Source organism: Megalops cyprinoides, chromosome 13 (genome assembly GCF_013368585.1).
Source record: "Megalops cyprinoides isolate fMegCyp1 chromosome 13, fMegCyp1.pri, whole genome shotgun sequence".
Lineage (NCBI taxonomy): Eukaryota > Metazoa > Chordata > Actinopteri > Elopiformes > Megalopidae > Megalops > Megalops cyprinoides.
This window is the reverse complement of record NC_050595.1, coordinates 27,762,433-27,789,822: the sequence shown is the minus strand read 5'-3', so window position 1 is coordinate 27,789,822 and position 27,390 is coordinate 27,762,433. Positions and strand designations below refer to the sequence as shown.

The 27,390-nt window shown below is 46.4% G+C and overlaps 1 protein-coding gene across 2 annotated transcripts in view; it reads left to right on the top strand.

Annotated features, from left to right (window-relative positions):
* LOC118787966 (SH2 domain-containing adapter protein F-like) overlaps window positions 1-27,390 on the top strand; it is a 99,280-nt gene that overhangs the window by 49,346 nt on the left and 22,544 nt on the right. For both annotated transcript variants that reach the window (XM_036543756.1, XM_036543755.1), the window contains exon 3: window positions 23,116-23,331. In XM_036543756.1, the coding sequence (XP_036399649.1) occupies window positions 23,116-23,331 (216 nt within the window). The remainder of the gene's footprint in view (window positions 1-23,115; window positions 23,332-27,390) is intronic.

Genomic DNA, 27,390 nt, shown 5'->3' with positions numbered 1-27,390 from the left:
ACATTATGCTTTTTGCCAAAGTACTTTTACAGATATTCCTCTGTGTACTCCAGGCTGTGTCTCCTGTTCATTCTGCAGTGCTCCTTCATTTGTCCTGGTGTTTCCACTACACAGTGTAAGGGGGGAGCCTAATTTGAAGCCACACAGGTGCTCCCATCGCACTGCTATGGGGTGTGCCCGAGAGGAGTCTGGGTACGCTCCCCTGCTGACACCTCAGCGAATACGGCTCATTACCAAACTTTCGCCTCAGCAGAAACGCGAAACTTCCCTCAATCCCACAATATTTATGGGACCCAGTCCCTGCTTTAGATATATGTTATTTCCAACTGGGACCAGGTTGCATTATCGCGTAATTATTTTGTCCGCTGGTTAAAGTTTCCAACCCTAATGCGGGCTGGGATCCAGCGCTGCGGGAGATGGAACCAGCCAGGCTTATTTGTGCGGTCGGCTGCGTCCTGACCGCCGAGCAGGGGGTGGAACCCTCGGGGCCCCGGCTCTCTGCCGGTGCCTGTAACCTCGGTCGGGGAGTCACTCGGTGCATTGCCCTGCGATCGTGCACTCGCACAGGTTCGATGGCTCTTCTTGGTGACCTGTACGCAAGGGGCTGGAATTGCAGACGAGAAGGCTGGACCTCTGTCTGGCTCCCTCGCACTCACTCAGACCTGGGGTCACGCCGCCCCGCGGAGCAGGAGATTACGGTCATGACTCGCCGCACGGGCCGAGGGTTGCCTGCTCCTTCCATTTCATGTTATTCTCACTTTCCTTTCCATTTCTTTTAGCTGCTGGCTTGAAATGTATTGGTAGTGGGTGTGCCAGATTAAAAAGAAGTCATGCCCATTATGAAGCTGTGACGGTGTCAGTTTCTCCAATAAAACCAACGAGGCATAGGAATGTGAAACCCTATGCTTCATAAACAATGTGTCAAATTGGTGTTGCATTGTGGGATAGAGCCATTTTGCAGGGGCAGAGGGGGATGTGGCCCCTACAAGACACCATTGTGCATTTCTTCATTATTTAATACATTATAGTAACATGACACACCTTATAGCTGACCCTTGTTGCTGGAAAACCCTGCGAGATGGAGACTTCTTAGTGTCTCTGTGGAATAACGCCAGTGGTCATTATAACTACCTCGTTATGCAGTCTGTGTCCCCAGAACAGTGTCCGGAGTGTGCTTACTGTGCTCCTCTGTCTGCGAGATCCTATTTTTAACCACCCTCACAAAAAGCAGCTTCGCTAACAGCCCCTATTTAATCAGCACAGAGTGAACTTTTACTGTGATTTTTAGTGAGCTGAGATGGAAAGATGACTTTATCAGCTGCCGTGCATCACAAGTTGGCAACTGTTAAAAGACAGCCTGATCAAAACTCTCTGTCATGAAGCCTTAATAAAGGGAATGCAATCCTTATTGCTGTTTAGACATCTTCTACAGAGACAGGACCCCCTTGGAGGGACATTCTCTGGCCCTTTAAAACTTCTTAGCCTTTGCTGTGGCTCCTTGAAATTCTGTTGTATTCTGCTGAGATTCCCCCCCTAGAAAAGCAGGAAAAATGACACTGCTGCTTGTCATAAGCGCGCCTTTGTAGACCGGGGTGAAACAGAGGATATGTTCATTGAGATCTGAGGGAGAAATGACAGAGAGGAGTTAACAATCCAGCGGTATCATTCGTGAGTCCTGGCAGGCAGCCATGTCTTCCTGTCACAGGAAACCCGCAAGCGTTATTGTCGTTTTTATCCGTTTGAGGAACAGCTCTTGAGCACCTTCTATATTTAGCGCCCATGCACATTTAATTGGTACTTTACCAGGGTGTGAAATTAGCAGGAGCTGAATAGCAGGGACTATTACAGATCCATGCTTGATTAAGCTTTTTTATCTTCATAAATATAATCCTTTTTTAAAGGATATGGTTCTGGGTGAGGGAGATGGCTGGATGTGCTTGGTTTTAAGCACTGGCATTACGAAGAGTAGCATTTAATCATATAGACATTTACCCTCATAGCTGACAGAAGAGAGTGATTCAGAGTAGCAGAACTGCAATACGGAAATAAAAAAGAAAGCAGTTTAACATTTCTAGCAGAATAAGAGGATCAGTTGACGTAGTCCCAGTTGATGGGGGTCTTGAATTTTGCTACATTACTGGCTCCCACCCTTGGATTTCCCAGTATAATCCTCATTCTTTTCATTCATCTCTAAGTTTATTTATCCATTCATGTGTCATATGTCCTTTCTTCATTGTTTTATTTTTCTCCCGGTCTCAAGCCCATAGACACAAGCCGTGCCCCAGCGCAGTACAGCAGATGGTGGATTATCCAATCAAGCCAACAAATTACCCATGCTCCCCCTCTGCGTCTGAGCACTGTTGAGGGTGGCAGAGACCCCACAGTTTAGAATGGAAGCCAGTAGGCCATTTGGCAGCAGGGCCGGCTCAGGCGGAGCCGAGTCACTAATGCTCTTACCCCCTTCCCCACCTCCTGTCCGTTTGCCACTCCTTTGGCACAGGGAGGCACAGAAGTGTGAAGGGCATGGATCAGCCTCCAACATGGGTGGGGTCAGCTTCGGGGGCCCAGTAAAAGCCAAATGGTGTGCTTACTCATTGAGATTGACCCACCATTGATTGTGATCCCCACCCATCAGCCTGACTGCTCTGTTAAGAGGCACAGATGTAAAAAGTAAAGCCTAAATCAAAGCCCAAAGGGAAAAGGTACATCCTCAGCTCTTCAGTCCGGTGCAGGAGATTACTTTTTGTGAGACGTTCGTGGCCTGGCTACCTAATGCTCCATTGTCAGCGCGTAATCCTTGATTGTGATAGATTGGCCTCTTAAGTATACCTATGGTACCGCAGTGATCAAATGTTATCTCTTAATTGAATTGCTGTGTTTGCGTTTCATGGATGGTGTAAGGGTATCGGTGCTACAGATCGCCCAGAGGAGATGGCAGGTTCTCAGTCTTTAGGCCAAATGGCCCTTGAATGCCTAATGAAGGTTATTAATGAGAAGCCTGAGCCCTACCAGACAGCATTAAAGGTCTGTCTGTTTCAGAAGAAGCCACGCGAAGGGAAAGAATGGCTCACAACCACAGATGCTGTGATCCATGCTGTGGCATATGAGGCCCAGCTGTAATCATCATTGATATTTCCAGCATTATTTATCATTCCACTTCAACCCTTTGATCTTTACAAGGCCTCAAGTTGCATTAAGCATGTTGCTTTGTTAAAGGTCAGCTGTCCCTCAGCAGTAAGGGTAACTGTTTGTTGGTTCCGCGGCGTTCATGTCTAGAGGAATTTAGATAACAGAGGCAGAAAATACCGCTACAAGACAATACTGTTGCATAACCATTACAGAACCATTCAAGTCCACTCAGATCAGGATTTGGACTTGACCTTGGGCCTCCCCACACAGAGTGGCATGGTTTTTGTTTCAGCTAAATCTCCAAATCAAATTAAATAATTGCAAAAATGCATTTCAAGTTTTTCCATGATTGCTTTTGTCATTAGACTGATTTGCAAAATGGCTTATTGCATTAAATTACTAAACCAAATTGATGGATGGATGCATGAAAATTTTATTGCATTGTAAATTTAGGCTCATCATACACCAAATTAATGGTCCATCCATTCAAAAGCATCAGCACGTTGTGTTGTTTTTATGCATGTTCTGTTTCTGATGGACTTTACACCAAGCTAGCCCAGTTGAAACTCCAGGTTAACCCAATAGCCTAGTCAGCCTTTAACCTTGTTGATCACAAAGGGTCACCTTCCTGTCTCCTACATTGCCAGCTCAGCATGAGTAGGTCAACAGCACAGTTACAATTGAAAGTAAAGAAATTAGTTTTGAAAGGGCAGAAGTGCCCTTGGATGTGTGAGTGTTGTTGGGGAAAAACACACACAGTGTGCTGTCTGGAGGTTTCATTTCAAGAGATGATGCTTATTTGTATTTGATCAAATAACCAGATAAGTGACCTCACAGCCAAGCATTGTGGAAGGCTGCAGGTACTGCTCTTAAATCTCCACAAATAAGCTTTTTAATCAAGTAAGCGTTTTAATCTTTTTAAAGATTTCCACCCTCTTTTCACCCTGATTTTTGAATGGCCGGTTTTGCATATGTTCGTCTCACCTCCAACATCCTCTGCCCTTACACAGGAGAGCAGAGGCACAGTAAAGGCTATCCTCCATCACACTTACATTGTACCAGCAACCTACACACAAGTCCCACATTGCTCCACAGGGGGGCAAATGCCGAATGGGGGACAGGCACAACCCCCCCTTGATGTCTTCTGAGGAATCCCTCCCTCCTGACTAGAGGGTGCTATCAAGTGGTGCTGTGAGATGGTCCTGGCCTACATAACCCACCCGACCCTGGCAGAAGAGGGCCAGTTATGTCCCACTACTGTGGACTCCAGGTCATACAGTCTTAAATTTTAAACTGATTGTTAATGATGGAACCATCTAGGGCAGCATTTCCCAAACCTCTCCTGGAGGACCCCTTGTCCTGCATGTGTTAGATCTCTCCCTGCTCCAACACAGCTGATTTAAATGATCAGTTTGTTATTAAGCATCTTCAGGAGTTCATAATGATCGATCATTTGAATCAGCTGTGTTGGAGTAGGGAGAGATCTAAAACATGAAGGACAAGAAATCCTCCAGGAGAGGTTTGGGAAATGCTGATCTAGGGTGGCCAGTGTACTGGGGACAGTTTAAATTTAACAGCCAGGTGTCTATAACTTTTATGCGTCTGTTGTGATCATCCAGTCAGTCATTAAGTCAACCAGCCAGTGAACTATTCCATTTCTTTCCGAAGGAGTTGTTGTAGAGCATATTATGGAAAAGGAATGCATTACTTGTCTGTGAAACAAACCCAAGCAAGTCCTTGAATAAATTAAATATTTCGTTTTTTTTTTTACATAATTTGGCCTGTCATAATTTGGCTAATATGTCAGGTTATTGCAGAGGGCTACTTCATAGTACTATTACCAAGCTAGCAGCTTGTTCTCTTTGAGGAGTAGCAAATTCTCTTGGAAAGAAACCAGAGTACACACGGAAGCCCCACAGCCAAGATTGAGAATGCTTTATATTAGTCTTCCTGGTACTCTTACATCAACATCACCACAGGCTTTTTTACACCTTAACATTGTGTATTTATGTTTACCTAGTACAATGTGTCAGAGAGCCTACGCTCAGTTGAATGTTAAGTAGATGGCATGGCCAGATATGGAAATGGTATTTCCTTCCTTTCAACCCAGGATATATGGTCACATGTTCAAATAAACTGTCACAGTGGTGTTGGTGGGTCTTTTCAGAGGCTATTTTGAGGTCCACATAAGCGGTTTAGTAGGAACAGTTGTGTCGCTATGGTGAATGTAGTGGGAGGTTGGGAGTTGGGATTCCTGACAGTGCAGCTCCTCCCCTTCCTGACAGGAATCCTGGAACTTCCTGTGTCTCAAGAGGAAGTGCAAGAAGTCATGCCAGAGCTTTCATCTTCCCTTGCAGCCGTGGAGCCTCCACACCCTCTGCTGTGCACACTAATACAGTCACACATCATATACATATATTTGCTTGTGTTGTCCAAGCGCATATACTCCTATTCACACATGCAGGGATCCAAATCAAATGCGACTTGATCTCCTCTCATCTTGCCTGTTGCTTCTGTTCATATGCATGCAAAGACTGTAAGCAGTTACATACCCTCGCTGAACTGAGGTCAGCCTCTGTCCCTGGGTCAGGGTTAGATAAGGGTAATGGAATGATCAAGGTATGACAGAGTCAACGGGTCATGGAATTTCAGCAGTATGCCACGTATACATTTTAGGTAAACTGCTACTTAATTATAGCATGGTATGACCGAAGGATTTTTAATATCATTACAATGTTATTTCAAAAATTAGTTAATTAAAACTAATCCAAAGAAAATTGACGAGATTTAGCTTCTTTCTGAAAAAAGAACTAAGTCACCATGCCGCTAAAAATCAGAGTTATTAAGCCTGTGTGCAATCAGCAAAATGCTCCTCTGTATTCTTTAATGTATAACTTTGAAGGGAAGCACAGGAGGAAGCGAATAAAGATAAGTCAGTTTGGTTGGCTTAAATGCATTATACTGTAAGTTACTTGCTGGAAAATGGTTTTGTCACCAGTTCCTGGTGCTCGCATTCTGACCCTGTGCTTTTGCCGAAGCCTGCGAGGACACTGCGGTTGGAAATGGCCGCCACTCTCTCCCTCCCCCAAAGCTGGTGCCGCCGCGCCTGTGCGGGGTGCTCCCCTGGGGGGTGAGGGGGAGGGAGGGAGAGGCGGCAGGTGGAGGAATGCCGCAGCAGCTCGGAGAGGGTGGGGCTATGCCCGCCCCAGCCCTGGCACTCACTCTCCTTGCTCCTCTCTCCACCACAGGAATGAAAAGGGGGGGGGGGGGGGGTTGGGGGGTGGAGATGGGAGGGTAGGGGGTGCGCTGGGGGACTGCAGCACCTCAGCCAGCTGAGAGCGATTGCCCACAGACCCGACGTAGAAGAATTCAAAGCGTGCAATCTCTCTGCCATTCTTCTCGTTCACAGAATGCCACACAAGGCTGGGTTATACATTTGCCTTGCAGTGTTATGTATTATGCATCAGTTGTCTATAGCATGTGCTTTAATTCTGAGTCATCAGTGGTTTTTTTCAGTGGCAGGTTGTCTGTGTGATTGCATTGTGTTTTTGATTGCATGTAGCTAGGAGAGCACAAAGACAGCGTACAGCACCTGAAAATGGGTGGCGGTAGATTCTGTTATTGTTAGATCATGTCCCTGCCTCTGAGACGAATTGCATTTGTTAAAATTTAAATGCATCTCCTTTGATGCTGCATTGCAACCTTCCCCTATCAACTGATCGGTTTCAGGGTAATAACATTGCCTCTGCAGACACAGCAAGGGGATTGCACATTCCCCCACAGAAAATAACAACTTCCAGCTTTGCGTGCTTCTTCTGCACACGGTAATGTGAACTTACCATAATTGTAATATTCATGGTCATATGCAAGTCCCTTATGCCATTCATCTATATTATGAAAATGATGAGCCAACAGTAAAACCTCCTCTTCTAAATTAAAGGTAATTGAAGTTTAGCTTAACTGGTATTTTACTGGCAGGATGAGTTTGGCTTCAGCTGTGACATTCCTGCGTAAGTCAAGATGGATGCCAAACCGAGAGAGGGATCAGTGAAATCCTGCACGAACCGCATGATGGTTTTGGAGGACGGTATCATGTCAGGCCTGACCCTTTGTCTCTTTCCTGTCACTGTTAGTCTTCCTCATACTGGCGGGTCTTTCAAGAAGCGCATTACATAATAATCCAAAGAAGTGACCTGTCCTCTCTTTCACATCCACTGTATGTTAATGGATTGCCTCTCAACTCCAATAACGCCACCCGCAAATTGTACAGATTTCAGTTAGGCCTGTGTTAAAGTGTCTATCAAGAAACCGGTCAGTTCCATTTTACTTTGTGGAGCCAAGGTCCTTTCCTTACATTCTGATATGTGTCAGGTTGAAGTACTGTTCACTGCAGAGGGCAGGATTCTGGGTTTTTTTGAAGAATTCACATATGGCTGTTAGAGATATGTAGCTCCCAGAGGATAGAATAGTAGTGAGGGTTGTTTGTTTGGAGTAGCTATGTGGAATATCTGGTAGTGACGTGGCTCTAGCGTGGTGTTTCACATTCATAAACAGGACTTCCACCCATAGCTTAGGCAGGGGAAACCTATCCAGGCTGAGATCCTTTCACCAGGAACATCAAGCCCACTATATAACAGTGTTGAATGTCTGTGTCATTCCACGGGGAATACAGCCGCATCCGCCTAATGTACTGCTTGTTTTGTGATGTTCTTCATGACATGTAGCATGGTGCATCATTGCCCCTAGTGATACTCTAATGTCACTCAAAGGGAAAATGCTGGAGGTGGAAACTGTTCTTTCTGACTAATTCGTTTAGGGGTGTGTTTACCGGAATGGGAGTTGTGTTTGCTCTGAGGGGCTGACACGTAACCAAAGCGTGATTCAGTCTTTGGATGTCTCGTCAAACTCTGGGAAAGTCTGGGAAATGACACAGCAGTTCCTTTAGCAAAGCGCCAGCAGGAGCCGGACCCTCGTTCTCCTTGCTGTAGTTTTACGAGAGGGTTTATTTTCTGGTTTAGCGGTGAGCTGCGAGGCTGCGCTGACTGATGCGTGGCCAGCGCCTCAGAGCCTCGGCTGTGGAGGAGCGTGCCTACAGTGCCGTCAGTGCCGCTGCCAAGCCGGTAAGGCAGGCCGCTGTAAAACACAGGCGCAGAGGTTCAAGTGAGAATCGCTCAAACATACTTCTGCATTTCCACTCTGCAGGTTCATTTCTCTTCCATGAAATGAAACCATGTCTGCGGTATACTATAGTTTTCTGCCATGGTTATTGTTAACAGTGGGGCATTTTGCTCTGGCCCAGAGTAACAGGGATAGGGTAAAGGTGAAGCTGAACTCTGATATTGCTTGAGTGCATCCATGGTGAGATATGCTCAGTGAATGGTGCACATTCTGAGAGGCCCCAATCTGACAATTTGTGGTCTACCTTCACCTGAATAAAGCCAGTGAGGCTCAAAGCACACACACTGTCCCCGAACAATTTAGTGGCACACTGCTATTTAAAATCTAATTCACATAGCTCTGTTTGATTTTTATTATTTCAGTAAATATGAATTTTAATACATCAAGAGGCATTGCTGTCAATAAGGGTGTAGAAGCGCTGCTCTTTCACTTGTAGTCCGAGGAAGGTGTCGAACCTGGCCGTGGGCTTAAGTTGTCAACCTGCCCATTTAGAGATCATAAACACAAGTAGAAATAAAAGGAGGAGGTGGTGAGGAGGGTGGATGCCATGAACAGCTGAGGTTATACCTGAGTTTGGCATGGGTTTGTTAATTGTGTAGGAATTGTTTAAAAATTTTTCTCCAAAATCTTCCCTCGGAACTTCAGTAAATAACTGAACAACTAATTGTACTGTAACCAAACAACTGTAAAGGACGTCTGTAGTGAAAAGTTTGTCTTGAGTGAGTTTGCCTTGTGACTGTATAGTTATTTATAGTGGGTGCTGTCTTTATATTGGGGGGAAGAAGGCAGGTGTGAATATCAGAGGAATGTTGAATGTTTAATAAGCATGACTCCATGGTGCTAAGTGGGGTGTCATCTCTGATACCAGAACAGGAAGGCAGATCTCACACGTCTTCTTCGCTATGACGATTTTCAAGACAGGCCAAGAAGCTGCAGAGTTCAACAAAACCCTACAAGATGTGTTAGGATGAACAAAACACCCCTGTAGAAGCACATGGATTGCACTCCATGGATAGCAGCAACAGTGATAACGTGATCTACCTACCGTCACTGAGGACCTGGCAGAATGGATAGTAAGCAGTAACTTACTTTTTAAAACCCTTCCAAGGTTGCAATGTGACATTCCACTGTAAAACTGAAGGTGTCAATAACGTTGTCTAAACATGGTGAGACAACATTGCATAACATTTTGACAACATTACTGGCACCTTCAGTTGTATGCTGTGATAATCTCACATAAAAGTCCTTATCTGATAAAATGAAATGACAGCTGTTTCTACAGTAATCAAGCTAAAATCATACTGCATACTATGTGGATAGTGTTACTTCTACCTTCTTGATTCCTGCAACCAAGGGTACATTGAAAATGTAAAAATGTCATTGCAGTTTAAATGCTCAGGTTTATTTGCTAGCCTTTGCCATGTGTCATCCACGAATCTTATACGATATGCAGTTTCAAGATAATATACATTTAAGCTAAATGCACTGCCTTTGTGTGGGTTAAATGGATTGTTCTTAATTGCCTGTGTTATCATTCAATTTCTCTTATGTGGCATGAAGGGAAAGAACACTAGTACCTGAGATACAATTAAAGAGAAGGGAATTAGCTGTCGAACGGTACAGATTATGCAGTGAATTAATCACATGGCCGTAATCAAACAAAGCAAGCAAAAACGGGTTGAGTGCAGTGATGAGTGTAAAGGGTGCAATTCTTGTGCCGCCAACGCTGGTGCGGCTGAGCAGCGCCGAGAAACTGGCTCGGGCGCTCTCCACAAAAGTGGCGGGCACACAAGTTACACATTAACCTTCTAACTTCAGCCTTCGTGCCGGTGCTATCTTGTTTAGGCACACGCAGTTATTTTAGATAAGACCTCGAGGCTAGCTCCATGTTGTTGTTGGTTTTTTTTTTCATTTCCTGGGCCCTGAAGGTTTAGTAACCACTCTCAGAGGAGCCATTGGAGCTGAGCAGTGCACCAAACAAGACCCAGTCAGTGGTGCCCGCACGCAGTGGAAATGAGGCATGGGACCAGCTGGCCTTGCAATGGATGGCTGGAGTCATATTTATTAAGATTAATGGTCATGTAAACAGTTTTAGTGCTTGGTTTTGCTTTCCGGAGAAAATTCAGTACAGCTATGCCAGCAGCGATCCAGTACAGTCACCCCTGTGCGTAACTGCATTTTTGCTTTTCCTGGTTTGGTTTTCAGTGCTATTATTTGTAACAATTTTGATGGACAGTCATACGTGGTTCTGTTGAAACAAACTTGATATACTGTATAAAATACACAAATATCGAACATTTGCCCAAAGCTTATTTTGGGGGGCTCCTGAATGGCTCATTCAGTTAATGCTCTTGCTGCGAGCAATGACCGAACACCACACACTCAGGTTTGAGGCTGGAGTGTCATTAGCCGACAGCGAGTCCACAGCAGCACAACAGAGTTGGCATTGTTCAGGCAGTGGAAGGGTGGGTTACAATGGCATGGATCAGCTTGTCCCACTGCTCATGACTGCCCTCTATTGTCTCATTAGGTGCCTGCAAGTCAGCCAGCGAACTGCATTGAAGATGCCCCTATCCTCTGTTTGGCGTTTGCTCTGCTGCGGTGCATAGTACCAAAAGAAAAAAAAAAAAACATTGGTTGTGACAGGAGGAATGTGTTCATTCAACTTCAACACTCCTGTACTCATAAAAAAAGGATATTGTTGTGTGGTGAGCATAATGTAATTAGGGATTCCAGAGTTATGGCATACATGTGTAATTTAGATGTAACCCACTTCAGTAAGATTTATACATAAGTAATTTATGTGGTCTGATAAAAGTAGTACAGCAAAGACATGATGAATGTGGTTCAGGCATATATTAAGGCTATAATTATTTGAGAATGGCTAAGCAAAAACAGGTCTTGTACCTTCTACCAGGGAGCAGCCCCTGAAGTTAGCTTCCTGCCAATATCACAGCCAAAGACACATTCATGATAATAACAATTTCCACTTATACTTATATAATTTCTTCTTATACACCCAGCTTGTGCGCAAACACATACCACACCTTGGTATTTTATTTTTTTCAAACTTTAAATCTTTCACCATCATGCCAAACGATCAAATGAATTTGTCAAAAAAACAAAAAAAAAAAATCTCAAATAGGAAGCCCATGCCACAGCTCTGGCAACTCACTCAACGGGAGGAGTTTTACAAGTCTGTCCAGCACCAGACTGCCAAGCAAACTAAATAATAGTGTTATCTGATAAACAAGATGACAGACTTTGGATACCAAAACTTTTTAAACCACTGTGTAATATGAAGTCGTTATGAAACTGAAGTTAAAAACTTGTAGGAAACGTGGCCTTTTATTCGATTTTAGTGTAGTTACAGATTTGTATTTTTAATTGTATTACTGTTGTGTGACACATAATTGCATAGTTACCGTATTTGGAAAAGTCTGATTTCATGTGTAATCAGCCACAACATCAACAGCGTGACCATAATGTTGTCACAACGTTGCACTGACATCAATCATTCCACAAACTTACTGCAGGAAAATATGGGGCTCATTGCTTCCATGAGACCACAAGCACTCACCTCAAATTCTTCCATTTAAATGGCTTTGAATGTCTTCAGTGTTGACATAGTTGACACCCCATACAGAAATAAACTGTAACGTTGTGAGAAATATGTTGCTCTGAGGAAAGGCAGACTGTAATGCCATGCACATGTACATGCATGGAGCACTGAAGGCAGAGCATTCAGCTGGATCTCCCTGCATTCACTTTCATTAGCAGGACCATATCCTTAGTAATACAGGACCCCAGAACCTAATTTCCATTTGCTCTGTACTGTCCTAGTCCGAGATATATTCTGCTTGTTTAAGTCAGACAAGCTTTTTTTATGGTAATATCTTCTGAATATGAGTGTGAATATCAAGACGTGAATAAACAGAGCAAACATATAAGCTGGCTGGGTGAGCTGGCTGGAATTTTGAAGAGAAAATAGTTTATATATTTTTTTTTTTTTCAAGCAGGTAGTTTCATTCTTTGTACAAACCATGATACACGGGCTGACTTTGAAGTGCGAAGTTCCATTACAAGCATTTTTTTTGCCTTCACAGCACGTATTGTTTGTGTTTATTTGTGAAGACAGTATTCCCCCTGGAGGTGTAATTAAAAAGGCAGTGTTTCTACATTCTCAAACCGGTTTGGGAAGGGACCAGTGTGGCGTGGCGTCTCACAGGGGAGACATTTTATACAATAATAACCAACTGTTTATCTTTTCAGATTGAGGATTAGCTGTCGGAAGTCTCGCCTCCTCCCCCTCAGAACAAGAACCTGTTCTTTGTTCCTTGACCCACAGGCTGTTTGGTGTTTTTCTCTCAACGTGATGAAGGAATTCGTCACACTGAAATGACGGTTAGAGTCGTCCAAGCCCCCCCCCCCCCCCGGCTTTATTGCCTCTTGCCGCTGCTCTGCGCTCTGCCTTGCAGTCATGTGACTCCTTGCGATTGGCTTGCGCTCTAGTGGAAGCGGGGTCTCGGAGAGGTCTCGGAGCAATGGGGCTGCATGGCGTGGTAACCTCTTCATCCAGGCCCTGCTGTCACATCGGATTTCGGGGGGGGGGTTTGTGCAGCGCCTCTTGGGGCCCCCCTCCAGCTGTGACGCTCTTGACATTGATCTAATGGAAGCAGAAGGGGGCGGAAGTGTCCTCCCGCCTGCGGACCACCAGCAAACCCGTCGCCCATTTCACAGCGATTTCACCCCTTCCCTCTGCTCCAGTCTTCCATCAGCATGTCACATCTGCCTGGAGATGACAGCTCCATACTTCATATTCAGTGTATGATTGGTATTTCATGTGCGTAATATAAGGAAGTGTGGAGTATCCAGCACAAGGCAGAGGAATGCAAGAGCCTGGAGCTGAAATGAGGGTCAGGGCCTGAGCCAAAAAGCAGTTGACAACATGGGCACCTGACACATGTACTATTACTGTCGCATGGCCACAGAAGAGTATTCCTCTGTTTCCCGTCACATGTCATACATTGGGACAGTGGCACATACATGCCCTGCCAGTTGATGATGATAGAATGTTCAGATTACCACTGCCTATGTGACTGAAAGAAGTCAATCCACCAGTCAGAAAATGTCTCTGCGACATGATGGAGACATGCAAGGACTCCAGTTTTAAGGGTCTCAAACTGGATGTTCATGCCACATCGCCAGTGCATTTTTAGGCCACCATTACTTCTCCATTAATTTCATAAACTACTACAGAATAATTGATTCAAATTCAGCAAAACCTGACTTGTTCAAAAATGATTTATTTCACTGTAGCGCACCTTTGGACTTTGTTTTGTATTCAGAATAAAAAGACAAAAAGACTAGATTCCCCGTCAGTTTCTGTTGGCCACCAAAGTGTTCAAGTAGAGCAAGTCTAGACATTTATTGCCTATCCCTGGCCTAGCTTCACCTCTCAAACATATCCAAAGTGACCTTTGAACTATGTGAAAAGAGGCCAAGATGTGTGATCTGGAAAAAGGCACGATGACCTTCCTCCTCTGTGGTTTCTCTCACTTGGCTGGTTGGACAGATAGGTTTTATCCAGAGGTGTTTGCATACGCCAGTGAAGGCTGAGGCTGAGAGCATGTGCAGGTGCGGTTGTTTGCTGTTTGTCTTTGTGAGTGAAGCGCTGGCCTCCAGGCCCTCACTGTGTACCTGAGCGTGCACTGAGTCCCTCTCTGCATTTCCCTGCAAGAATCGATTTTGTGTCTCTTGCTCTTTTCGCTAACTGTCACTAACACAGTGGCTGTTTTCATTGACTGTAGCTCCTTGGTGTGGTGGCCGGGTTGAAGCTGGATACACTGTTCAGCATAGCCTCAGAGCCACATTAAGATCTATGGTATATTTCGGGCTGTTTGTTTTTTTTTACCTTTTGACCTACCTAACCCTTATTACAGTATTGGTTTGATTTAGTCCTTTCATTTAACCTTTCTTTGTAAGTCACTCTGGACAAGGGGCTTTCACAAAATTAAGAAAGAATCATAATGTGAACAATATGAAAGATAAGTTTGGCAATACCATATTCCACGCCGTTTTCTCATCTGTGTCTCCCACTGTTAATTTCTCATTCATGGCTCCGTTTTCATTCAGTTGTTTCCTCTCCAACCTGAACTTCTGCCCTATTCTCTGTTTTTTTTAGCAGGTGTTTTTGTCATTAAGATTTGTAGACCAGTCGAATGTGTAGTTACCCTAAATTTAATGTGTGCTTTTACGGAGAAGCCTGGCTGTGATGTACTAGAACAGCGCGGATGCTCGGCGTATGGGTCTGCTGGGAGTCGACAGAGGCCGTTCAGTTCTAGCTTCCTCCCTTCATCAAAGGGCTGCAGAGGTCAGGTTCGGTCGCCACTGAACGGTGGTAATCAAAAGGGAGGTTTTACAAGGAAATAGAAGCAGGCTGTCAGAGAGACACAGTGTGAATGCGGAGGGAGGCAATTTCATAGCATCTCTCTGCACTAATGGTGCCGCAGTGCCAGCCAGAGGACGTGACAAAATCAGCGCCCCTCTTTCCCCCCGCATTCAGAAATGAGGGAGTTTAATTTTCCAGCGGTTTCTCCACTGCTGACTCTAAATGCTGAGCGGGGGGGGCGGAGAGAGAAGATTATCGGATTATCACACAATAAGGAGGAGGATTTCATCATCCCCTCCGAAAGAGCAGCCATTTCCTGGACAGAGCGAAAGCCGGCGTTTACTGCACCTCCGAGGTTTGGGGTTAATTTCGCTCTGAGCGATGCAAATGATCGTTAAAGGAAGCCATTACAGCGGGAGCCAGATACAGCGGCGCTGCTGCAGCCCCCCCCCCCCCTCGCCGGGATCTGTGCATCCTCTGTTTGCACACCTCGGGTTTCCCCAAATCGGGTCGGGGTGCGTGTTCTCCGCACGCACCACTACAGATATCCCGCTGTCTTTGTACCCCCCACCCTTGTTCTCCCCCCAGGATAGGACAGATCTCTGGCTCTCCTGTGACTCCCTGGAGGGTTTCTTTTGGAATGGAGGAGGAAGCGGACAGTCGCCAGAGTCTTGTCATCAAGAGAGATCCGCTAATGGGCTGTCGACCCCCCGCGGGTCGAGTGGCTATTCATCACCGCCGCGTCAGCGTCGTCCGCCCCGCGCCGTCCACCCCGATCAGTGGAGGAGATTAGCCGCCGCGCTGGCTCCGCCCCAGAGACCCTGTTCAGGGTCTCCTCCGCTCTGTGACGCCCCTCCCAGTCGAGCGCTGGCCTCAGAGGCTGAACTCTGAATGCACCCTCCTCTAATCCGTGCCAGTTTTATCTCAGCCTGGAAAAAAAAAATTGAATGAAAGGCTGTCAGAATACGGGATTTTTCAAAGTAGCTTCCTTCCCTCCAAAACGACACGGAGCTTTTCTCACCAGTCTTGGAGGTCCGCCTGTCAGAGCTGGCGTCACTCGTTTGTACAGCGCAGTCAGGAAAAGTAAGCTCTTCAGTGTCAGAAAGCATCTCCGACTGTCACCAGAATGGAATTTTCCGACTTCTTACAGAGGCAAGAGAACTCAAACTGGATATACGTAAAACCTATATAAACACATACCTATAATCTGTATAAGTACTGTATATATCTTTATCGTCACGGTTGCCTAATTGTCGTGTTGGTTCATGCCTTTCTTTTTAGCCCAGGGATATGTAGGGACAGTATGTTTCCAAGCCAAAGCTCCCCATTTATCTTCCATTAATGAGCCTTCACTGGAGTCCTAACGAGCTGTAATGCCCACTGCTTGCTTGGCTGGGATCAATGCTTCTGTCCATGCGGTGGTCAGCTGGGTGAACATGCATTTGCATGAAGCCTGTGCAACCTGACTCCAAAACAACACCCTGCAGGATCAATAGAATTCCTGAGTGGTCCCTTCTTGTTTGATGAGCTTACAATCGTCTCTCTCCCTCCCAAAAAATGAGAATATGCAAATCTGAAGTTTGTTTTGATCAGCAGTCATCAACATAATTTCATTGCAGCTTTTATTATTCTAAAAGCCTGGTTCCTGCTATGAATAAGAGAGGGCTTTGGGTTGGCAGAGAAACTGCAGTTCATTAAAAAAATCTTTGGATAACCATAGCTTGCTTGCATATCAGCCATAACCAAGCTTGTATATTGACCACAAAGACCTCAGTAAATCTCCCATTTCTGTATGTATCAGCTGAATAAACCTCTGAAACGTGAATATATACAGTATGCCATTATCTTCCTATTTCGCACGAATTCTTTCTTGCAGCAGTTTAATTTATTTTCAGTTCGAAGCAATATTTCAGGGAGAGTGAAAACACTGTCTTGGTAAAAGGATAGTTGGAAATGCAGCAAAAAATGTTTAGCTTACAGTTTCTTCGATTTTTTTTTTTTTTTCATGTACAATATTTCTTTTACGCTTTGCATTTCTAGGGAGGAAACTAACCATGCCTTCATGGAGCGCTTGTGGCTCAGTGTTATACAAGCACAGCAGACAGCAAATGCTTGTCACAAGCATAATACAAAATCACTCTCCTCTTTTCATTAGAGCAGAGCCTATAGGAAATGTTTGTAAGTGCTGGCAGAACACTGTAAACTTCTCATATCTCTCTTTCTCTCTCCTCGCTGCGTTGCCGGGTTGAATTTCTTACCTCTGCTTAGCCACTGGTGCTGAGAAAGAACCTATGCTTAATCTATGTATGTAGGTGCAGTCAGGAAAAAGATATCACCTTGGTTATTTCTTAAGGCCATGCAGGACCAAGGGGACTGATACTCCCATAACAGTGTTGGTGACTGAGTGCCTACTTCATCTTTCAGTAGCTCCAGTGTACAAACACACATTATAAGTGTCATTTGGTTTCCTCCCACACACAATTAACCTCATGGTACATATATGTGTACACGTGCATGCGCGCATGCACACATACACACACACACACACACACACACACACACACGTTTATAAATCCCTGGGTTCCTCTGTACATGTCATGACTGCCTGTATTTTTTCTCTGTACTTTTCTCTGTAAAAATGATCTAAGCTCTCAGATGACATGCATCATGTAAACATCGCCCAAACCCAAACTGCGAACGGCGAATCTTAAAACACATCTTTCTTGTAATCTGTCGTCATGAGTGTACCTTGAGGTCTGCAATAAAGGCCCTGAGGGAAATGCTGGTTTCCTTTATTGTGTCTCAAACCGCAACCAAGAGATGGTCCGCCTTCCAGTTTGCTTGCCAGCCAACATACTTTACCAGGAAACCCGTTCCACAAGACCCAAAATTATCTGCTGCGCTCCCGGCCACCAATGAGTAGGATGCAAGACTCAGTCTTCCTCCTGCCTTCCCGAAAAAATATTTCTGTCACGGGGAGCGGGGTACACTCAGTACCCTCTGCGGCTTGGCAGGGCGCAAGCTGGGAGCCGGAGGGAAAACTGGACTGTCGCCTCTTGCGTTTTCAGAGGGGGGCGAGCAAGGGCGGGGCGGTCCACACTGTCTGTCTGAGGACACACTGTTACAGAGTGGCAGGGAAATGGCAGGTTTTTGATCCGAGGCGCTCTCCGGTTCTCACCAATTCTCATTCGAAGAGGTCATGTGGAAGCACCAACAAACTTGGGGAAGAAAATTGAACAAAGTGTCTGGGAGAGGTGCAGTATGCACAGGGAACTGTGGCATTTTTCCCTGTTTTTCTTTCCTCTTCATCTAAACTCTCCCCTCATCCCCCACCCCCTGCCCCCGCCTCGGAGCCCTCACCGCGTTTGCTTTGACGAGCACCTGCGCTCCGGCGCTGTCAGGGAGCGCACTCTGCCCCCGAGCCCCAGACCAGTGGAATGGAAACCAGACAGACCCACGCGGAGGCTGAAATTGAGCTGTGACGGGCGGTGAGGGGGAGGATGGTGGCAGGGGTCAGATGGGGTCGTGTATGAAGAAAAAATAGGGGGAAAAAAAGGAAGAAAAAACAAAGAGCGCCAGCGCCGGGTGCCACCTTTGCACCTACGTGTGGCCGGTACATCTGAATCAGAGTCACATTCTGATTTATTGCACCAACTGGCATCTTGTACAGGCCCATTTGTTTGTGTTTAATCCACGGTGATTACCTGTCTATGCACGCACTTAGCTTAGTTAGCTGGACTTGGATGCTGTCGAGCAATCTCTCTCCATACCTGTACACAGCCGTCTAAATACCTACATTCAAAACTATCATAGAAATGTCTTCAGCCCAGTGATCTTTAACATTCTACATTGAATTAAGGCTCAGATATCTCCTCAAAAATCAGTCGCGAACACCCAGTCTGACATCGCCACTTGAGAGAACATCACAGCTAATGTTGTGGCTATCAGCTGTTATGCTGTCCTCTCTGTTTTTTCTGTAATTGCTGCTTTTCTCTGGCTCCACTCAGGGAATAATCTAAGAAAGAATAGATTTTTTTTTTCCCAAAACGAGTCGGTCCATTGTGTCGCCGTTCGATTTAAACAGCGCTCGAAACCCTACCCCTTTCGTATTGGCGCGCTCGCTCCCTTGATATCCCACCAGCATCAGGTTCCATAAATATTAATGCCGTCCCCCTTGATGGACTTCCCCCATTGTGTAGCCATTCTCCCGAGGGCTCTGTTGGGAACAAAAGGCACCGCGATGACACTTCATCAGCGCAGCCCTCCTCCGCATGTGTCGAGCTGAGCCAATCACTCTAGTGTATAGACACGGGTCATGGAGCGCCTGCGATTGTCTGCTCACATTCAGGCTGAGGCGGGATACCTCTGGGCGGGCTGAGATAGCTCTGAGCCGGGGTTGCGGGGAGTCGATAGCACGCTTTGTGCTCATATGGCGGAAATGATAAGACAGTGACTTTAAGCGGCATTAAAAAAAGAAAATCCAGCAGTGAGAGAGATACTTTGGCACCGCAGCTTAGCTAAGCAACCTCTAACCTGTTCCCATACGCTGTCTTCTCTTTACGGGTGGAATGTTCTCTCGCCATGTTCGCTCATCCATTCAGGACAGTCTTGAATAATGTTGACACGCCGGGCTTTGCTGCCTATTGGAAACCGAAACATTACTGCGGAACCTTCCAGCAGATCAATGCGAAGAACTGGGAGACCTCTGCCCTCTGACCCGGCAGACTCTACAGCGATCATGGCTGCGGTGATTTATAATGGCGGTGTGCAAACAGGCTGCGTGCCGACTGCCTCTCCACCTGCGCAGGCCGTGCGACTGTTCTTGTAGTGAAATCCTTTGCTGCGTCCTGTGACCTAGTTTTAACATACACAATGCAGAAAAGCTGGCAAGCTTAAAAATAGTGTTACCCTCCGTGCACATCAGAACAGTGACACACATGCAAACCACGCCATGTTGTAGGTGGAGTCCACGACAACCTAGTAATTCGATGATAAATGCAAGCTAGACTTGCTGTAAGAATAGCCTTTCAGGTAAGCCAAGAGGTCGTAGCCATGAGCTAGGTCTGGCATTTTTCATAATTGCTAATAACGTTGTAAAGAGAATCACAGGCAATTGTTAGAGAAGAGACAATCCCTCTCAAATGGTACAGAACACACAGACTGAGGAGGTGCTCAGAGTTAAAGCACAGCTTGTTCTCTGGCTCCATGCAGGATTGCACAGGTTGACAAGTGGCATGGTGGTCATAGAGCTCAACTGGTCACCACATGGTTGAAGTTTTGAATTTGTGCACCTTGAGTAATGTACCTAATATGATCTACTTCAGGAAATATGTAACTGTATAAATAGGAAATATACAAGGTTGCTTGAATTAGATGATAAGTAGTAGTATTGGTATTGGACATCCGATACCTCACTTTGCTGATGTACGCAGGCTTTCTGAGTGGTAGGAGATGTGATTGGGGAAGTCACAGCAATGACTGTCAAGGGCACTGTCTTAGATTTAATCCAGGACGTGCGTATTTCCCACACGCGGTGCATGATATGCCCAGAGGGGGCCTCCTAAATGGGACAGGATCCTCTTTGGGTTTGCCTAATTTCTAGTTTTCCATCCCACAGGATTTCTCTGTGCAGATGTCAGAGAAAAAAATGAGAGACAGACCATACAAAAGAGCTAACCCAGTGTGCCATGGGGTATGTTAGAAATAGTCTCATTCTGTTATAAGTGCCACACACAGCACCATGGGTCTTGGTTAGGCCTGGGAAGTTTCTGCAACTGGTAGCAACCTGTGCCTTATGGGTCGCAGTGGTACAAAGTGGTGTTACAGTAAGGAGTCTGCCAAGGATCACTGTTGGCCTGTCTAGGTGTTCCCACATGTCAAGAGGCCCCTTGGAAGGTGATCCCATTGGCTGTTCCCTGGGAAAACTCTCACACACCCACTCTGCCTTTAGTCAGATGAAACCTGGTTAAGCTCAAATTGTCCCGCTGTTATATAGTCCAACCCATCTGCAGTGTATGGAGCTGGGGGGCTGCACAGTGACAGCAGCTGCAGCTTGCCTGACCCCAGATCAGGTCAGCACGGCGCCAGCATGGCTCTGAGGGGGTTTCTGCGTGCGGCGGGGAGTACGGACAGCAGAGCAGTGGACAGGGAAGAAAGGCGGGCGTGGCAGCTGTGTGACGACTTACAGCAGCCTCATTAATCCGTCCAGACAAGACTCAATCCCCCCCCGATGTAAACATCACAGGTCAAGACTCAACAGGGAGACAGAAGAGGAAGTGAGGCGCTGTGGGGTGGGATCGTGGCGGCTGCAGGACTTCCCAGAGCCCACCTCTCACACCCCTGCTGAGGGAGCCCTTGTTGAGGGGGGAGGAGGGGGGGGTTGCCGAAGGACGGACAACCTGCTGCGGCTCTTAACCTCCCCCAGTAGTTTATATTAGACATCACTCTCCCAATTAGAGGTCGCTGCAAGGGAGATTTACTTCCTCCCTTCCCAAAACCCCCACTACCCCCCGCCACTGCTCTTCCTGCACACGACTTTAGGGTTCTTTTTTTGCTTACCCCTTTTTTTCCGGGCTCTTCTATGTTTGTCCTCTGGGGTGGAGGTTTTTGCTCAGTCCTGCAGGACCTGGTAACGATGCAGCCTTTTGCCAGGGGAAGATCAGAGGGGTGAAACTTTGCTTTCTGCTGGATTACTTAAGGATTTCTCCCGCACCCCGCGGGGAGGGTCCATTAGGCTCGACGCTCCTCTCATTCTTCCGCAAGAGCTCCCTTGAGCTAAGAAGCAATTATGCAGCGGCGTGGCATAATATTTCACTCCCCTTCGCACTGCGCTACTGCGCGCTCGAGCTAACGGCTTCATACTAGCAGGGAGGAGGCAGGGCACAGTATTGTGTGTGTGTGTGGACGTGTGTGTGTGTTTGTGTGTACGTGTGTGTGTTTGTGTGTACATGCATGTGTGTGTGCCAGGAGGGGGGAATGGGGAGGGAAAAGTGTAAGGATCTGACCTCTCTGTGTGCCAGCCCTCAGTCACACAACTGTGTCCTAAGGTTCACATTGCACACCTATACTCAGGACTGCTTATTTAGAGCTAGACCCTCATGCAGTAGTCACACAAATATATATTATGTATTGATGTGTGTCTGTGTATATAGTGTATATATGCGCATTCCTTTTTTCTTTTCTTCTCTTACTGTTCTCTGCCTGTCTGAGGGGCAGCCTGAGGGCAGGCTGCTGTAGATGTAGGAGTGGGTGTCGCACCGGCCCCGCTGTGTGCGTCCACGGGCTCACCCCACACTCCCAGCAGCCAGGGCTGCCGTTTATCAGCCAGCGGTCCCACCGGCGCTGGAGAGGCCCTCTTTAAAAAGCCAGGAGATTTCCCAACAAGCGCCGGTGATTAATGCGTGGGAGAGACGGAGATATTTAACTCGACGAGGGGGAGGAATCGCACATCAGAGGACAGGCAGAGAAAAAAAAAAAGAAAAGATCGTTCCCCCTGCTTTGCAGATTCTTGTTCGTGACCGCATCCCACATGACAGCAGCTGTTGGTGTTTATGCCCTCATGGCTTGTACAGCGGGTGGTGCCGGTTCATGCCTTCCAGATTGTGTAGGCTGCTGCAGTTAGCAGGTATTTAGAGATTCATTACGATCCACAAAGTGGTAATAAGACGGTTTGATGCTCCCATCTTATATTCATTCTTGCATGAATCAAAGAGGACTCAATGGAATCGTTTGCTGCAGCTGACATGTTAAAGACCTACTACAAGTACATAACAGTACTGGCTATGTCTGTGGTTAATGTAAGAAAAATGTTTCTTGTCTTTCTTTGGTTACTCTTATGATGTACACACCCTCTGTTTTTCCCTCATTATGCTGAATATTCAGGGATGGAAATAGCCCTCCCAAATGATAGCAGTTTGAGCCAATCCAGCATTTACTAGTACCAGGTTAGTGTACTGAATGGAATTGTAGCAGTGGTAGGTTAACTTGCTTCTAGTATGATATGGAATGGCTCAAACCATTGCACACGCAGTAACGGCTTGTATCTTGCTGCGTTGTGTATTAGATGTTACGTGCGTCGGCGAGCGAGCGAGTTTCGAACCGAGGTTCTCACTGCTCACTGCCAACCCCTTATGGCCGGCGTCGTTGCCAGTTGAGCTAAAGGCAAATTGCCCTTAGCCTTTCGGCAACAACGCTACTTAACCAGGTCTCGGGGGAGTGACGTAGCCGCTGCAACCGCTCGGCTACCTGCTACCCGCTACCTAAGGCTTTACGCAGGACTCACACAAGCTAATCACTTCAGCTCTGCTACACAGAGAACTGTTTCCGCTTGTATTGTTGGTCACAGAGTTCGTGTCAGGCTTCTTTTACACGGTTGACAACTGAGTGAGCATTTGCCCTCTCCCTGTTCCCCTCGGCAGAGATCCGCGGTGGACGGGGCCCAAAGGAGGGGCCGGTGCGGCAGCTGCCCCTGTACGACACGCCCTATGAGCCGGCGGAGAACGGCGGGGACTCGGACGCCGAGCCCCCCCGCTGCCCCCGCGAGAGCCGGCTGCCACAGGACGACGAGAGGCCCCCGGAGGAGTACGACCAGCCCTGGGAATGGAAGAAGGACAGGATCTCCAAGGCCTTCGCAGGTACAAGGACGCGGACACGCCAGTATGTTGCATTGTAATGTTCACCGGGTTCTACAGGGGCTTCTGCCTACAGGGACACTATCTGGAATGTACTGGTTTTCTGTGTCAGGGTGATGTCTCTGTGCACTACATGTGTTTTCAAATATATTTTCATATTTGAAAATAAATTCATTTTTATGTTTTGTTTTAACCATCCCCCCATTCAAGAAAAAATCATTGTTCTTTTGTTACAATGAATGGAGGCTTTTACTGTGCCTCTGTTTGTGGGTCTCTCTGGCCCGGGAAATAATGACTGCATTCCTATATGTGAGTAAGTGTGTGTACGTTATTATATCCCATGTTGAGAAAAGGTTAAAAAGGTTAACTGCTGGAGAGACGAAGCCAGTCTTCCTGATACAGCCATAACTGAGCAGGGCTGTTCCGGGAGAAACAGCCTTAGTAAGGAGAAGGAAAACAATGATGTTTCAGAAAGCATGTCTTTCATCAATTTTAACTACCCATTAGCATTTTAAATCCTTGAAGGGATTTGTTTTTTTTTTTTTTTTGTTTAATCTTTTTTGTTCTTTTTTGCTTTTCCTTGAGTAGCACTGCTTTGTTGTAACTGAATTGAGTACAAGGGCATGGTAGTCCACATTGGTTTGGCTTGCTGCAATTTCAGAGAGTAAAAATTGTTTCTCAATTGCTCGCAGGCACCATGGGACAGGAGGGGAGTGGCCTGTCTTTTGGTCCTGTCTGTGGGAGTGCATGTTTACCTGTACTCTGTGTTTTCTACAGTAGTCCTTGACATAAATGTCAAGATATGAGATAAAAAAAGACAGTGTGTAATAAACCAATGCACTACTGGTCTTTTATTTTGTTTTTTGTTTCTTGCTTTTTCTGGAAGCTACATGATGCATATTCATAGAGCTGTGCATGCACACGTGCGTGCGAACACATTTGTGGATAGGGAAGGGTCACTTTTACCGTCTTTTATTTTTTTATTTGTTTTTACACCGTGATTGCACTTCCTTCCCATAATGGTTTATAAACTGTCTTTGTTGCCTCGGCTGAGACACTCAGAGATTATGAATTATCTTTATTGTGTCTCTCGTTTTTTTTTTGTTTTTTTTTGACTCTTCAGTGGGTGTATTTTGATTTGCTATTCATAAAGAGGTCTGGTATCACGCTGAAGCTGGGTGATGATTAATTTTGTTTGATGCGAAGCTGAAAATGATTACCACAGAGGGACGAGGGTAACAAAGGTGCACTGCGCTTGAAAGAATGGCAGCAGAGGTATGCGTGTGTGTCTTTTGGGTGCTTTGATTCGCTTCATTCCTCGCCTGCTTTTAATGTCAGATTTACCTGTCTTTGTGATCACGTCCGTTGTTTCAGGGGGAATGGGACAGCTCAGATGTTCAGTCATGGGGTAAAAAAAAATATCTAAATTCTTTTCGACGTCTGTGACATTTTTCTGCGGAGACCTCACAGTGAACTGTAGCTTGTTTCGGTGTGCAGTGACAGTGTAAGCATCTGTCGGAGAGCCGCGCTGAGCAAACCTCAGCTCTGCAGTTGTCTTGCTATCAAACGCTGTAAGGCTTCCATTCAGTCATAGCGCCCAACATTAAGGGCCCTTGTCTGTGTTTGAACATGCTGCCCTGCGGATGTTTATATTAAACAAAGCTGCCTATATGAGGAAGGTTCGTTCACCGATGGAGGTCAGTGGATTAAAGAGTCATTTCAAAAGAGACATGACAAAGCGTGAAACAACAGCTTTCCCTCCCTCTGGATTTAACGGTTCACTTTAGTACGTTAAGTGCTCTTTGTCCTCATTCGAGTTTGTTGAAAGTTCTGATGGCGAATATGTGCATCGCTTCCACCTTTACCTGCACCACCTGCATTCTCACGTACAGTGTGTACAATCTGTATTCTTAACTGCACATACCTGCACCTCCATCCGTATCAGTTCGAGCCATAGCATCATCTAGAGCACCTATTTCCTTATCCATATCACCACCATCCTTATCCGTACTCCCTTGTATATTTATAATGTCCTTGTCTGCACCTTCTCTATCTCCTGTACCTGTGCCTCTTGTGTGCTGATCTGCACCATCATTACCTGTAGCATCTGTGCTGCATAGGGGCAGTCTTAAAGATGAGGCTACACTCGACTGGCTGCTACTTGGTTATTAATCACTGCAGGGTTATTGTCTGACAGCTGTGCTACGGAATGCAAATATCGGCTATTGTTGAGGTTTGCGGGGGTTGTTTACATGCAGTCCTATTAATCGCTCACCCACCCGTTTGACCCCGCCCCCAGCGCTTATTTTGCCCCCCCCCCACCTCCAAGATGTGTCGGGGTGGTGATGGATGAGATGGGAGAGGGGAGATGAAGAGGGATCAGAACGTGACATTCTGAACGGGCCTCTGTGTGCGGAAGACAGGAGGAGGGGGAGTGTGTGTGTCTGTGTGTCTGTGCATGTGTGTGTGTGTGCGTGTGTGTATGTGTGTCTGTGCATGTGTGTGTGTGCGTGTGTGTATGTGTGTCTGTGCATGTGCATGTGTGCGCGCGTTTGTGTGTCTGTATGTGTGTGTGTCTGTGTGTGTGTGTGCGCGCGCGTGTGCATACGTGTTCTTCCTGCACAGCACACGTGTAGGACAGGCAGGCGAGGGAAACCCGAGAAGCATCGCGACACAGTGGCAGCATTACTTAACCAGCACCCCCCCTTGCGCCGCTCACCGCCTGCCTGCTCCATTAAGTTGGATCCCGGCCAGCGCGGGCCGCTCGCCTAATGCAGCCGAGACAAGGGCAGGTATGTCTTACACTCAGTTGTCAGCCCGGGGCCTGGAGCGCAGCATCATGGGTCGATGTTTTTTTTTAATGAATCTTCAAGGGCTTAACGACCTACAAGTTGGAATGCACCGCGCGCTTAGTTCAAGTAAATAATTTAACGGGGTTAAATCCTCTCACGGTTTCTGTGCTGCAGTGAAATTAAAAGAACTGCTAAGATGCTGAAATGTTAAAGAGACATTGACAGAGGTACCCCCCCCTTCTCCTCAGACCCCACCCCTCCCCAAACGGAGCCTGACCTGTCATCGTACTGTCACTCTGAACCAGCTTTTAATTTCCCCTGTCCCCCGTGGTGTTGATAACCTCGCCGACAGGCCTCTTTCATGAGGCTGAAATGTGTCCTCTGCCTTTTGAAACCGCTGTGCGTTCCTGCTTATCTTCTCCCAGACACATTGCTCGCGCCCGCTCCCCAGCCTCCTGGCTCTCCCCCTGCAGACAGCCTGGCCGCAGCTCCCCTCTCTCCTGTGATCTTCCATCGGTCAGCCATCTCTCTCTCTCCCTCTCTTTCTCTCTCTTCTCCCTTTCTCCTTCTCTCCATCTCTCTCTCTGTTCCCCTCTCTCCTGTGATATCCCTTTGGTCAGTCCTCTCTCTCTATCTCTCTGCTGCCTCTCTTCTGTGATCTCTCTTCTGTGATCGTCTCTCTTTCTTTCTCTCTCTGCTCCCCTCACTCCTGTGGTCTTCCTTTGGTCAGTCCTCTCTCTCTCTCTCTCTCTCTCTCTCTCTCTCTCTCTCTGTTTCTCTGTTTCTCTGTCTCGCTTGGCTCCCCTCTCTGAGTAAAGCAAAAAGGCACCATTGCCACCCTTCAGAGGTGAGGAGTTTCTTCCACGTTCTTCTTGCTGAAGTCATTTTTGTCACTTCTGCATCAAAACTGCTTCAGAAATGCTGCTGACGACAGGGTTTGCTACAGCACCCCCTAATTGCGCTGAGTTCATTGTGTCCTCCAACCGCAGGCAGCAAAACAAAAGTTGCAGGAATGGCTGCTTTGTTATTCAGAGCGCTGTCGTGTTCAGCTGTGAAATGCCGCCAATATTGCAATCCACCAACTTACTTTGCATATGCATGCAATTAGCGGGCCGAATTAAGCGGAACAAAATTAAACGCCACTCAGCACAAACAACTGTGTCTGTGATTTATGTGACAACATTATTAACAGTAATTATTTATTACTAACTAATTAAACAATGAAACGGACTAATCCAAAAAGAAAAATCCCTGCATCTTAGTTCTACAA